Genomic DNA, 15227 nt, shown 5'->3' with positions numbered 1-15227 from the left:
GTGAATAAACTCTATATTCTTGAGCTAGGAAATATTTCCAATAAAAACAAGTTTAGAAACTACCAAGAAAAAGACGACTAGATTTACTTTACAGAAATTAAAAACTGCTACAGGTAAAATTCACTGTACACAAAATCAAAAGGCGAAGGACAGACTGGTGAAAGGATGTGCGATACCTATGGCAGATGGAGGATTAGCATTTTTTTTCCCCGACATAAATAGCATATACGAAGCAGTAAGGGGGGGACCATGCCCAGCAGGAAAAATGGGGAAAGGTCATGCACAGCCAGTGACGCACAATCACATGAAAAAATATAATCTCACTATAAACCAAAGAATGCAAATTAAAAGGAAGACTTTTGCCTATCATACAAAAATAAACAATAAATTTACATTCATGGAATAGAATGTTTTGAAACGATAAGAGATGCCCCATGGAGACTTTTCCAGTCTGAGTTCTTATCAGAGTAGAGACTGAGATAGCACACTGTTTGAGTATCTAGGCCAAGTTCAAAGGTACAGGGTATTTAGCAAGGAGAGAGACAGTGAAGAAGAGAGAAAAGCACAATGGGATATTTAAGTGGGCACCGACGAATGAGTACATTGCTTTTCCTGGAGTTGATATTTTTATATTTACAGGTTCCAAAGACAGCATTCAAGTGGCCTCAGAATGGGTGCATGAGAGCAAAATTTCAAGATGTGGATAAACTTGAGGATAAGTCTCATAATAAACTTGGTTTTGGATAAAATTCCCTTATACATCCTTTTTGACAATGTGTCAAAATATTTAAATATATATTGCTTGTCAATATCTATAACAGTTCTCAGAGCTGTTTGTGGGTATAACCAGAAGAAAGTAAGTTTACCTATAGAAATATCAAGCTTCCCTTTCATCCTTCTGGCAGTTTTTCCAGGTTCCACCCCAAACCCTACATGAATGAATTCAGTACTTGCAAGCAGTTTGGGCCCACTTGGTGTGGATTGTTCAAAAAGTCTGTAAAATGATTTTCTTCAGTTTACAACAGAATTAATGCTTATGCCTCCTCCTTGGGAATTTGCACTTTGACCTCCTAGAACCCATGAGATTGGTCAAAGTTCTCCCATGTGACGTATGACATGATCCTCACTTCCAAGAGCCTATGAGCTGGGGGGACGGGGATTGCCACCTCCATCTCAGAGAGGAAAAGTGGCTTGGGTAGGCCCCAGAGCATAGGAGCCAAACTGGGCTTGGAGTCCAGGTCTTCCAGTCCAGGGCTATGCTCTTTCCACCATACTGGTCCACCCCTCTTTGGAAGAGGAAGGCCAAAGGGTGCCTTCCTCAGCCGAGGAGGATCATGACTTCCAAGCGAAGGGACCCTGTAGGTGAGATGTTTTGAGGTTCTCAAGCTGCCTGACTAGAGCAAAATTGGACTGTGTCAATCTGATTTTGGAGGGTGAGTGAACGGGAGTTTCTTCCTTATCCCAGGACCACTGGTTATAAGGGAGATGTAGGGACAGCAACCCGTGGAGTGGCTCTTGTCTAGCAAGAGGCCCTCATCCTGAAAGTTTCTGGTATGTCAGAACTCCAGCTGCCCTCGGATCTCGGGAGCACCGGGGAGAGGCATGTCATATGTTCTAACTACCTTTTATGGCCTCTTTCACAGCAGAATCCACAGGGAGTATGTTCTTCTCCACCAGCTCCAGCGGCCCTGGTCGGAGAGCAATTTTTTCATTGAGATCATCTGCGAGTCGGGCTCTTTTCAGCTTCATCTGAGTGGTTGGAATGGACTTCTCTGCAGTGGAGGCTAAAGGGTCGAAATGAAAAGGATCAGTTCTAGAATTTGATGGCTTTTTTTTTTTTTTTGGCTTGTGGTTACAAAGCATTGTGTCACATCGTGCTCTACCATCCTAATAATTTCTCAATGCAATCATCATCACTTCACAGGGATTAGCACCAGACTAGACACTTCCAAATAAAGGCAAACAGAGAGGCACAGAGAAAAGTTAGAGAAACTTGCTATGTGAGGATTTATAAAAAAATGTGCAGTTTGGCGATTTTGTAAGCAGGCAGTCCATGCGGCCCGTGTAGCTTGTCTGACCCCTAAGCTACAGCATTCGGATGCACATTCAGTCTGTATAGTGCCTGGCACAGGCTGAACCTGCAGTAAATATTATCTGCTGATCTAGTTAGTAGCAATAGTATGACTTTTTAAAGGTTTTGGACTTAATGCTGTGATGCTGACTGAGTCAAATGTCCAGGTCATTTGTAAAAGAAAAAAAAAATTTCTTTGAAACGGTTATTTAATTAAAAAGAGTTTTTTTTTTTTAATTGAATTTATTCAACAGGCAGTTACTCATCATTTCAGCGTGAGAAAGGTCACATATAGAGTCCTAAAACCACCCCCATATGGCTAACACCAAACTTCTTCTTTAGGTTGGGCCCTGACTTATTTTTGTGGAAGCACTTGGGGTAGAACATAGCCAACCTGTCGCTCTATATGGAGAACTATAAGTTAAGATCTGTTAAGGGTTTTCAGTTTTGCTCTCGACTTTGCAAATTTAGAAGGTGAGATATTTACAGACAAGCCTCCCAGCCCCATTATTCTATCATTATCAACCTACTAACCCAAACCTTGTATCTGGCACTGATCTAGAATTTTCCATACAAGAGATATCTGGGGATGTCTAATTGGTTGCAACAGGTCGGGCGTATCTAGGAGTTGTGTGTGCCAAGCGCTTCCCAGTACTGCAAACCAAAGAATGGGGCCCCTAAGCCTAAATCCTCTCCAAATCATCCCTCAGAGGTCATTGCAAGGACTTCTTGCTGGACCCCCTGCCCCAGAGATCTTTGTGATCCATCCTACACACTAACACAGGACTAATCTTTAGAAAGTATACTGTTTTCTTGCGTCTCCCTACAAGATACTACTCTCCGTCCATATCTCACAGCCTGCTTTTCCAAGGATGCCTCAGACTGAACTCGCCTCCCTTCACGACCTGTGGCTCTCCATCCCAGACCTCCCACTGCAGGGAGCCTGGTCTTACCTCTTCCGTACCCCACCTCTTACCGAGTTCACCTCTGTCCCTGTGCTTACCTCATTTCCCCACCTTGAAATGCTTCCCACCTACTTCCAACCACCAACATCCTACTCCTCTTTAGGTCTCAGCATAAAGCCTTCCTAACTCTTTCTATTCTTACAGATCCCCTTCGCTTTGCCTGGCCCTGCATCTCGCTGCTTCTGAAATTAGGTGATGATGAACTCCTGGGGGGCAGGGTCATTTTCTTTCTAGCAGACCATTGGTGCTCCAGGGGGCTAGTTCTCAATTTCTGTTGGGGAGAAGAGGAGATTTCATGAGAGACACCATAGACATGGAACTGAACCAGGGACTGCTCAGCTTCACAAACTGATATTTTAATTCAAGACCACAATGATATAAGGAACAATATTTCTTATGCTTTTCTGATTATAGCATTACTATGTATTCATTGTCTTAAGTGTGAAAACTGCTAAAAAAAGAGTATGTTAAAGAAAATAAAAGCCTCAGGAAACTCTCCACTTAAAGAGTCAGCTATTTTTAATATTTGGGTGTCTTTCTTAGTTATTTATATTTATTGTTAGGTCTATATTTTTTCTTCCTATAATCTGACTGTAAACACAGTTTGTGCTTAAGTATATATATTCTCCCCCATAATTTGGCTGTAATTTTAGTTTTGTTTTCTACTCTTTTCTTTAACCATTGTCTTGTAAACCTTTTCTCATTAAATCATTATTCTTTCAAAGCCTTGTGTGTAGTGGCTGCACGGTATTCAACAAAACAATGATCCATAATTTATTCAGCCAGTTCCCTACTGTTGGACATTTCACCATTCTCAATGTTCCACCCTCTAAAATAATTCCATGATAGACACCATTGTACATCAGTTTTTGTATGCCTGATTATTTTTCTGGATAAAATACTAGAAAATAGATTACAAGGCTAAAGGGTGGGCACATTTTTAAGGAGTTTGATAGACTTTGCCAAATTGCCCTCTAGAAATGTTGACCCAGTGGCACTCCCACCAGCAGCGTATGGGAAGGCACGTACTTCCCATACCCATGTCACACACACTATTTATTTCTATTTGCTAACTCGATTGTTGAAAAGTCTGTATTTCATTTGAAATGGCATTTCTTGGATTATTTGTGCAGCTGTGATTTTGTGCTGACACAGCAGCTGCTTCTAGGTTCTTAGACACCATTGCAAAGGAGGTAAGAATTTTGTCACCTTCCCTGGAGAGCTGCTCCGCTGTTCCTAAGACACTTGGCATCCTTTGGCTGCCTCATCTGGGTCAAAGTCTCCCATCCAACATAACACTTCCCTTGAGTTCTACATTGTCCTCCTGTCTCTTCCCTACCCTGAAAACAGTTTTCCATTGGATAAAATCCCACCTATTCCAGGGCTGGAAAAGGGTCAGCCTTTGGAAGCAAGAATGCATCAGAAATGATTTCGATCAAAGAAGCAAGATTCACCATTTCCATGATATTTCAGGACCATTCATGCTACTTAAAGCCACTGTACATTCTTGCAATGAAATCTACATTCTGGAGAACATACATACAAAGACATACATTCTTAGTGTGTGTGTGTTCCCTCAGCTCACAACACTCTTCTGTCTTTCTCTCCCTGGCCCAGCCTTCACATTCTAGCTCACATCCATGCTCTCTCCCTGTCTGTTCTGATTTAGATGCCTCTTTTCTCCGATCCGATCCTCCTTCGTGTACCCACGACACCATGCACTTCCTCTCTTTTCATGATGGATTATAAATGCCCATTCTCATGTTTGCTCCTCTGCAACACTGTAAGAATCCTCTGAGGGCAGATACCTGTGTCCTATTCGTCATTGTCCCCACAAGGTCTGGCATAGCAACCAAACCCCAGCAGACATCCCATGTAGTGTGTGTTCAATGAATAAATATTTATAGCTAAAATGTCAAAGTAGGAGTTGGACCTCTTTGAAGGTGGGCATGAGTGGTCTGGAAAATTCCCATCCCAGGGAAGGCAACTCAAAGAGCAGGCATGCAAGCCTCTCTCAGATGTCAGAATATGGAGGCAGATTAGGTGTTCACCCTGTTCCACTCTCCTTGACATAGAGGAGGCTTTCCCAGTTAGAAGTGGGCTTTGACCTGCACCAGGTTGCACAGATGGCCATCCCCTGCACACCAGAACTTAAAGGCATTGGCAAAGCAGAATCAACGAGTTACCTATCGGATATGGAAGCAGCCATGGAGCCCTGATCCCATTCCAAAGTGAATGATGATCCAGGTGAATAATAATTGGCAGCATGTGCTAGACATTTTCTACCCTCTCTGAGAGGTTGTGTGATTTGCTCAGGGCTTGGAGTTAGGAAATGGCACAGCTGAGATTGGAACCCAAGTCTCAATCAAACCTTTGTAACCATGACAGGGCTTCCCAATTTGAATTTCTTCATGGTCTAAATGATAAGATGACTGCTTGAAACTACCTCTTTGTAATGACAGGTGGGACTTTTTAAGAGGGCTTAGCAACCATACAGAGAGAAAGAACTCTGGGAAAATGGCCCACTATTCAACAGGCATCTCCTGGTTTATGATGTCGTGTGCCTTACCTTGGAGTATGTGCATATTAACCAAATCGGCTCGGCTGGACCTGTTTCTGGCCTTGCGCTTCAGGGAATCTTCAGTCTGTGGAAGGAGAATCACCTAGTTTTAACTTAAAAAAAAAACCCAAAAAACTCAGTTTCTCTCAAAGGAAAAAGTACTCTTTTTTATGACTAATGGAACATACAAATATCTCTGGTTTCCCACGTTTTGATGAAGGAACTCTCACAAATGCCCCTTCGGTAATCTGAGGATGGGAAATTAAGATAAAGTGGTAAAAAACTTGGGTCCACCTCAGGTCTACAAACTTAAAGACTTCAAGGGTCGGGCAGGTACACGTTAATAAAATATTAACAAAACAGTGATGATACAAAGCTGCTTGTATTATAATCAGTCCTATTCCATTTCATCTTAAAACAATTGCAGAATTATCCAAGGTCAGAGATCAAATGTTGCCTAAATCCAGCTGATGTAACGCGACAACTTATGGTCTCTCCTGTTATTTGCCTGATTTCTCTTTTAGGACATGTGAAATTACTCACCATGAGTTGAAAGGGCATTTAGAGATAGATCATTTCCCGAGTCTCATCGTCTTTATGGTAGAGCTGTATGCAGGGACGATATAGGTTGTGGCATGGCCAACTCGGGACCCCAGGTCCCTGATTTTTAGTTTTGGGTTTTTATGTCACTATACAGATCTCTTATTGGGCCCCTGAGAAAGGTCTGGGATTACTCTAGTTCTGATAGAGGTATTCTGCTATTTTGGGGTATCCTCCAGGTAGCAGGGATCACAGCCACTCATGAGCTACTGTGAAGAGTTACCGAGCCTTGCTCTTTCTTTCTACCCACAGACAAGTCGCAAGGCTAGAGCTAGCGCTCTTAGGTGAAGAAACCCCAGTAGACAGACAACCCCTTCACCTTCCCTTCTCACTGAAACTGCTGTGCTTGCTAAGTAGTATGAGGGTATTTCAAAAAGTTCATAGAAAGAGTCATATTATCTTTTAATTCTATTCTTCCACAAACTTTTTGAAGTACCCTTGTATTTACATTATGGATAAATTCAGGTTGCAGAGATTTGCTATGAAGGTGCAGAATATATGCCAATTTTATACCACAAATGGTTAAAAAAAAAGAAAAGAAACATAATTCCTTGCCTTTAAGAAGCTGCTTTACCATAAATTGGATTTAAGAAAATCTGATCGTTGCTAAGAAAGGACTGTAATAAACGGTAAGGCAGCTTGCAAACCAACTTTTACTCCCCATTTTAAAGTCTTTTTGACCTCCAGTGTATCCTTGCTGTGATTTTCCCCAACATCAGAAAGACTGGGGACTTTTTTAAAAGCTAAAAGTATTTAGCGATTTCAAAGCTAATGTAGTCGATCCCATTTCCACAGTTTTCAGTTAACAGGAGTAAGATTCCATATGGTGTGGGGGCAGGGAACTGGCAAATAGATTGAGTTTGTTGTAGAAATTCTACATGCCTTAGCAAAGCTTAGCATTCAGAGATCCATAACCTGTGGTCTAAGTTCAGAAAAGGAAGTTTGCAAAAGTTACCTTGTCGCTATCCAAATTTTTTCTTTGCTCATGGAATTCAGTCGGACTTTTCAGTGCTGAAACAGAAAGACAGAGACATGAGCGGAAGCTGTGTTAAGGGCACTGGACAGTATCACAGAAGTTGCTGGTGCACTTGCTGAGCTATGCACAGCATGTAAGTGATTGCTTTTATTAGGACTCAAGCAATGACAGAGGAAAGGCCTGGAGAATGCCAGCTGCCCTGAAGCCACAGGAGGCACAGGAAGGTAGAATTTCGGCCTAAAACAGGAGGAACAGCAGAGGCAGAATGTGCACCAGGAGAAGACGTGGTGGAGGCAGGGCATTCCAAGTTCCCGAGCAAATAGAGGGGCTGATGGAAAACAGTGGGCAAAAGAAACTCCGGTTTGGGGGAGAGGAGTAAGCTGGGGTAACTAAGACCCTTGTTGACTTTGATCTGCTCTTAGTGCAAAAAGCTGGGTGGATGGTTGTGGTCTGAGTGTGTGTGTTTGGGCATGGGGCCCGTATTGTAGGAGGGACTGTACTTTGAATGAAGTAGGTGGCTGGTTGCTCAGGAACATGCAACTAAGGTGTTGAGTGAGAAGCAGAGAATCAGACTTTGAGGGCTGGAAGGGCCCATGAAGACAGTGAAATCCAACTCCAACCCTGAACGGAATGGGGAAACTGAGGTCACAGAAATGGGTTGACTTGCCCAGGTTCACACAGTTTAGGCTAGGAGAGTAGGTCCTCTGACAGCCCTAACCTCTTTCAAGGTGTGATATTTATTTATTTTATTTTTTATTTTTTGTCTTTTTTGTGACCGGTAAGGGAATCGCAACCCTTGGCTTGGTGTCACCTGCACCGCGCTCAGCCAGTGAGTGCACCAGCCAGTCCTATATAGGATCCGAACCCGAGGCGGGAGCATCGCTGCACTCCCAGCACCGCACTCTCCCGAGTGCGCCACGGGGCTGGCCCCAAGGTGTGATATTTAAATGTGAACAACCAGTAGACATAGGCACTGGTCGGGCATACAGAACACACAGCAGCCATAAACAATGGGACTGACCACCGGCCTCTGCTCTCTCTTCTACATGCTCCTCATCACTATTTCCATCTTCATGATGATATACTAAATTCTTTTGACCGAGCAAAGAAGCAGAATATCTTTCAGCAAAATTCTACATTTTGCATTGGTTTCAGAAGCAACCTGAATAAAGAGCCACAAACAATCAAGTCTCATGACAAGTGATGAGGTTGATCAGAGGTTACAGAATTGCCTTGATTTTTCCCCCTTGAATTGTAAATCTGGACAAGTGGATGAATTGCAAGACCCAGAGTTTTAATATTACTCTAGCAGATGTCCACTCTTTTTTTTTTTTTCTTTTTGTCTTTTTTCGTGTCTGGCAATGGATCGCAACCCTCAGTGTCGCGCCCGTACCGGACCGGGACCGGCAACAGGATCGCACCCCTCGGTGTTGCGGCCGCACCTCGCTCAGCCAGTGAGCGGGAACCGGTCTGTATGTGGGATCCGAACCCTCAGCGGGAGCGCCGCCGTGCTCCCAAGCGGCGCACTGTAGCAGTGCGCCACCGGGCCAGCCCAGATGTCCACTCTTAAGCTGCAGACAATGAACCTATCAAATTTTGGTCAGCATAAAAGTTAGGTTTCTGGCCATATTGGCACTTGGGGGTGTGTGCGTGCGTGTGTGCGTGCGTGTGTGTGTGTGTGTGTGTGTGTGTGTGTGTTCCTCATTCAGCCCTTAAAACCATGCTAAATCTGAGCACAGTTTTCAGCAGGACTTGTTGGACATCAAGAGGAGACGGTTGTAGTCATGGTGCTACCACAAATGGGGTTGACCGTATTCTCCTCTATTCAGGACACTGCTTGAGAAGTGACTTAGGCATGCTCTCGATAAATCTGCCTGCCTCACCTCAACATTAACAGCATTGACCAAAGGAACTTGCAGAAGAGTACCAGCTGCCTGCATTGTACCAGGGTTGGCAAACACCCTTCTCCTCACTGTGATCAGAGACTGCAGTTTCTCTTATAGGTGGAAAAAAGGAATGTGTTGTTTGACTATCACATTTCCCACTGATCTGGAGACTGACTTGCCAGTTTCTCCTTGATCAATTGCCTTTCACTCCTAAAATGGCCTTGTCTGCCAAACTTGCCCCTTGTAAACGACCCCTTCCCCCACCTCTCCCTACTCGGTGATTCTGAGAAATAAATATGCAGCTCTACTGTGCTGCTCATGTATTGTCTTTGATTTGGGTCTGGTCACATCTTTAATAAGGAGCCCTGTCTTTTCGGCATTTGATCACAGTTAGAATTTATGTTGTGTGTTCTGAAAAGCAGCTTCCATTTCCCCCAGGCAACCAGATCACTCAAAGTCTGAAGCCTTTTGGGCCCTTGTGAATCTGTACAATTTGTTCCAGTAGGTCTTTACTTCTACCCTATTGCTTGCTAGTCATTTAGTTGGATCTTATATTGGTGTGGGTTAATTACCTACATAATCCAGAAAATAAATTGATCTTAGGGTGGCCTTATTAGGTGGTTAAAAAGAAAAACTTACCCTTTTTCTCAAGAAGCTCCCCGAGGAACAGTATGAATACATCTTGAGACATCTCTGACATTCCTCACACAATTGGTTCTAACTGGCCTTGGGACTTAGGAGGAATTTATCTGGTTCTCTTGTCCCTCAGGCTCTCCTATTAGTAGAGCTTACTAATTGTTCTAAGAAACATTGCATGTCCTATATCTCAGCTTTGCAGAGCTACAATTCATCACTTCTTGGTGTGAATAATTCCCCTGTAAAATGATTCACACGGTCCATTCTCTGATGCCAGGAGGACAAAGGTCTTCTGGAACCTTCTACCATAGGGTGGGAGAAGCTATGTCCATTTAACAAGGACTTGGGAAGAAAGCCAAAGAGGTCCATGCACTGCATTGTACCACATGCTTTTTGCTTCAGGGTTTAAGGGGTGTTAGAGTCTTGGCTTGGGGTCACATTATGGAAAACTACTCTGAGATAGCCCTGGGGATGGGATTTGCCTTTTCTGTGACTCCAGAGAATGTGTTTTTACCACCTCCCCTGAGGACCAGCAAAAGCCATGATGCCCCTCAGCCCCCAGTTGACTTTTTGGAAAATACACAAAGGACCTCTTTTGCTGCCAGCCCTGGGCGTATCAAATGGCAAAATTTTGTATTTAAGGGACGTTGACATTTAAGATTGAAAAGGAATTTGGACTTCTAAATTAAAAAATAAGTCCATGTGATTTCAAATTGAAATACAGTTGTAAATTCAGTCAGCCACACATCCAACTTGTCCCCCCTGGAGGAAGATCAATCCGGGGGGGAAGATTAATCGCTTCTCACAGGGGAACTCATGTTCTCGCCTCAGCGTTTAGTTGCGGGCTGTTATCATTTCTGTCCCCACAGCTCTGACTAATTTGGGTCAGCTGTGTGTGTGGACATTTGCTTACTTGGAACTCAGAAAAAGATCCTGAGATAAGAACAGGCCTCCTGCAGTCCCTGCTCTTCACTCAAACTTCAGGCCTTCAACAAGATTCCAGAGAAAGGAAAAACATAGGCCATGGGGCTCCTGAGAACTCCATTAAGACAGGGGCCTGAGTCTTCAGAGTGGGGTAGGGTGGCCGTGTTGGGCAGCAGCTCTGGCAGCAGAGGTGGGGCTGTGCCTGTAGCAGGGCCTGGGTTTTCTCAAGGGGACCATTTACTACCGGCTGGGAGGGAATCCAGCTCCATTGTTCTTAAGAATAAGGACCAAGGGGCAGAATCAAAGAGCCAGAGGCCTGGGGTGGCAACGAGAGCCCTGTTCTCCAAGTGTGGTCCCTGGACCAGAATCCTCAGCATCAACTGGGAACTTTTTAGAAATTCCAATTCTTGGGCCCCACCCCCAGTCCTGCAGAATCAGGAACTCTGGGGGTGGGACCCAGGGATCCATGTTTTAACAAACCTTCCTGGTGATTCTGATGCAGGAGTTTGAAAACCACTGCTATGGAGTTTATAAGGCCTGTTGCAAGATCCTGATGTAGGACTCCTGAAAATCCAGGTGTTCACAAAGGGAGCAATGGATTGCCAGTGTTTTAAAAAGCTGAAAAAGAAGGGTACGGCTACCCAGCGAAGGGCTACTCAGAACAAGGAAATGAGCACTTTTTGTTGCTGCTACCTAGAGTCTTAGCAACTTGGTTAATAATTAATATATATATAGGGTTCTTTGGGGGGAAGATGAAACTGTTTCAAACATAAGACCTAAGGCAGTGATGGGTATGACTAAAGAAGTCTTGGGCACTGTCCCTTGGAGCTCTGACCTTGCTTCGCTGTCTATTTTTGGTATAACCTTGAACGAGTCTGACAGTCCTCCTCTGCTCTCCGTTCCCCACTTACACAACGGGCTGAAGTAAAGCTTGTCCTCACTTTGTCTTGCTTTTAAAGACGGATTGGATCAAGAGCACTTTTCTTCTGAGCTAATGGAATGAGTACATGCTACGTATAAGTGAGAAAGCTTTGGAAGTTATATTCTCTCATTAGGCTGGTAATAAATTGCTTATTCACTACCCAAATGATCATCTTAGGGGTCTGCAAACAGTGCATTTTTTCATTGTAGCTCTGTAGTATTTAAGACCTGGCTCGCCCAATTGGAGAATTTGATGCAACCTCCGTGAATACTTTGGGATTTCTCAGAAGGGTAGAAAAACAAATTCAAAGTGTGCCTGTAATGACTGGTTTTCTAAATTCTAAGGAATAAGGAACTGAAAAATTGAAGGAGAGATGGGGGAAGAGAAAGAAGTTAGGATTGTTGACCCATATGGGCTTGGCATAAAAATCCAGGGCACTTCTTTCTATCTCTGAATTGGAGATGTTAGAAGAAAGGGAAGAGACAAGACAGATTAATCCCCTGTGCCGTGTTCTGCTCAAACAGCCAACAGTGTGTGGTAGAGTGCTGTGGGGAAAAGCCAAGTCAAATGAATGCACTGAGAAAAGAGAGGGAGACTCTGCCCAGTCAACTTCTCAAGACTATCATGAAGCTGCATGTGGTGTGGGTGCAGGGACTGCCCCAGGCACTCAGAAGGATCACAGAATTCAAGGATTTACCAAGGCTTTGCAGTAAGTATGTGGCTGCTGTAGCTTGGATTAGTCTGCAAAAAAAATAAAGGCAGCACCATTCATAGACAGATCGTTGTACCTTTAAATCCATTCACATTGATCAGATCATGGAGCCAAACTGCCCAGACATTTCATTCTGGCCAGCCGTGGCCTCCTCTGAGACTCTGTGGACCAGAAGCAGCCTCTCGGCACCCCAGGGCCTCTATAATCCATTTTACTTCTCTAATCTTGTCATCTGTATTCCAGGAGAATGAGAGAAGCTTTCCTTCCCTCACCTCTAGGTTCAACCCCATTAGACTCACTGTTTAGTAGTAAAGGGAGAGGGAGAGAAAAAGTAATTTCTTTCAGTCTTCCCAGATACCCACTCTCATGTAGTGGGGTGAAGTTGTCCAAAATTGTTAATGGGGACAATTCAATGGGGTGATTTGGGACCCCTTCTCAACTGTAAGCACCTTGAAATAGAAATCATGTCTGACTCGTCTCTGTGTGTTCCTCAGATCCTTTCTCATAGCAGACAGTTAATAAATATTTGATGAAGTGCTATTACCATGACAAATGATGACAAGCCCCAAGACTCATAGGTCTATGAGGGGAGGAGGTTGACTCTGTCCTAAAGCCACAAGAAAGTAGAGAAACCTGATGTCCTCCTGCAGCTCTGAGCCCCAAAGAGAGGGACAATGCAGATGTTCCCTTTGAATCCTGGTTGATGGTGGCAAAGTCAACCATTTGAAATCTCCACTTTGAGATTCGGAGGTGGGATTTTGGAGATAAGTCCAAACGATAAGTCCTTAAAGTTTTGAAATTTTGAATTTTGAAATTGTGAATTTCAAAATTGATATTGTAAATGTGAATGCAATCTTAGGATCTGGCTTGGGTCCACAGTTGGCCCGAGAACTTTTTTCCCACTGTTTAAAGTCATTCTAGGAGCTCTATTCTGGCCTTGGAACCCTGCCTTTCTTGACTAGAAGTCAAGAGATGATGGCTTTAAATTTGTTCAAAGCACCTGAATAGGGAAAATCCTAAAACCATAATGCACGCAAATGAGACCAAAGCAAATGCTTAAGAGAAGTGATTCAGGGGGACCTATTATAAAGAAGGCTTCTTGCTGGTTGCTGTGGACTGTTCGTTACTCAGCTGCAACCTCAAAACTCACACAATTCATGCCCAGGAAGAGGTAGGGAAGAAATCCAAGGGATTTCCAAAATCCATTTGGAAAATTCAACCCATTTGACCCTAGCCAACTAAAAATTACACACCATTCAGCTCATTAGAGCCAATGGGAGAAAAATCTTATAATTTAATCAATAATTTGAAGTGATATCTGCCATATAGCTAAGTCAGTGGCATTTTTCATTCAGTGTTGCTCAGGGTGAAGCATAGACTACGATGTAGAACCTGAAGCCATTTCGTTAAAATCCTTGGGTTATCCTTGGCATTTTCACACATTTTAATTTTATTTTTTTTTAATTTTCCAAATTACAACTGAATTTTTTGGCTACAAAATGCTTTATGATAGAAATGTAAGTGCTTTTAAAGGTCAAGTGATTTCTTTTGAGCATTTGAGGAAAGGGGCTTAGGTGGGAATCAGGTTCTGGCCCGGCTCCCCCACTAGGAGGGGGTTGCATTCTTGCAATACACAAGCCCTGGAGAGTTTAACCTCATGTAAAACTCGAGACTCATTCTGCCAAAGGATGGCAGGTGTTTCTGTTACCAGTTAAAAATAGTACTGCTATTGATAGTAACTTGAGGACAATTTAACTCACTTGGCCATCAGCTTTGAATTTAGGCAATTTATAACAAGTTTCTAAAATTTTGGGTGGGGGATTGTGATTATTTCAGATTTTATGAATAAAGTGAGATTTTTATGAGTAGTTTTCTCTTACATGCCATTTAAATTCTCATAAATAAAAACCTGTAGAAAATGGGATGACCTTAGACCTAGCTTTGGAAATTTGAAAAATCTCTTAGCCCTTCTCAACTTCAGTTTCATGAACGTAAAAGACAATGGGGGATTGGACCAGGTCAGGAGTTTTCAAAATCTATTCCGAAGAGAACTGGCATTCTAGAGAGGCTTCTCAGGGGGCTACTGGAGGGCATGAGGAGGCCCCTGACAGTGTTCCAGCCAGCGTGCGTGTGTATGTGTGTGCGTGTGCATGTGCGTGCGCGTGTGCGTGTGTGCATGCATGTGTGCGTGTGCATGTGCATGCGCGTGTGTGTGCGCGTGTGTGTACGTGCGTGCGTGTGTGCGTGCATGTGTGTGCGCGTGTGCGTGTGTGTGCGTGTGCATGTGTGTGCATGCGTGCGTGTGCGTGTGTGCGTGCATGTGTGTGCGTGTGTTATCTCTTTAACAATTAGAACAAAGTAGGGAGTCACAGAATTAGATCATCTCTGAGAACTAATAACTTTTCTTCCTTCCTTTCTCCCTCCTTTGCTTTCCTCTTTCCTTCTGTTTCGAAAATTCAAATAATAGAATGAAGGAATAAAAAAGTCCTCTTATGGAACATAATGAATTCCACACTTAATTATAATTATGTTTGTTCCTTATCACCTTTTCCCCTATAATCTTGAATCTCTCTGAAGGACCATCTTACTCATTTTTGTTGCCCCTAGAGGGCCTGGCACAGTACCCTGCACATAGACTGGTTTATAATAAAATACGTTTAATTCAATTGAATTGAAAAGACCCTGAGACCCCTGGCTTCTCTTTCCCTCTCCCGATCATTTGTATTTACACATACTCCCTTAGGTGCCTGAGCAAACGCGCTGCTCTGCACTGCATGAAGGTTGCACATTTAATCTCGAGGAGGCTAAACCATCATCAGGTGAATAGATTCATCCTGGGTCTAACTTCTGAGAAGAGCTAAGTAGAAAAGGTCTGCCCAGGCAGAACCTGCAGTGTGTGCCTGGCATGGCTTGGACACTTTTCCACTGAACAATCTACACCCTTGGAAAGCCTAGTTGAGAGGAGCTGAAGACCA

At 43.5% G+C, this 15227-nt stretch overlaps 1 protein-coding gene across 1 annotated transcript in view; it reads right to left on the bottom strand.

The window, feature by feature from the left end:
- Positions 1-12403, bottom strand: part of MYOCD (myocardin) — a 67459-nt gene extending 55056 nt beyond the window's left edge. The window contains 5 exon segments of the mRNA XM_008575556.1: positions 1623-1784; positions 5606-5681; positions 7152-7207; positions 12329-12358; positions 12361-12403. Of these exon segments, the coding sequence (XP_008573778.1) occupies positions 1623-1784; positions 5606-5681; positions 7152-7207; positions 12329-12358; positions 12361-12379 (343 nt within the window). The 5' untranslated portion in view covers positions 12380-12403.
- Between the last annotated feature and the right edge of the window lie 2824 nt (positions 12404-15227).

The sequence above is a fragment of the Galeopterus variegatus genome, unplaced genomic scaffold (assembly GCF_000696425.1).
Source record: "Galeopterus variegatus unplaced genomic scaffold, G_variegatus-3.0.2 Scaffold1206, whole genome shotgun sequence".
Classification (NCBI taxonomy): Eukaryota; Metazoa; Chordata; class Mammalia; order Dermoptera; family Cynocephalidae; genus Galeopterus; species Galeopterus variegatus.
Note: the sequence above shows the minus strand (reverse complement) of the source record. Positions and strands in the feature narration are given on the sequence as shown.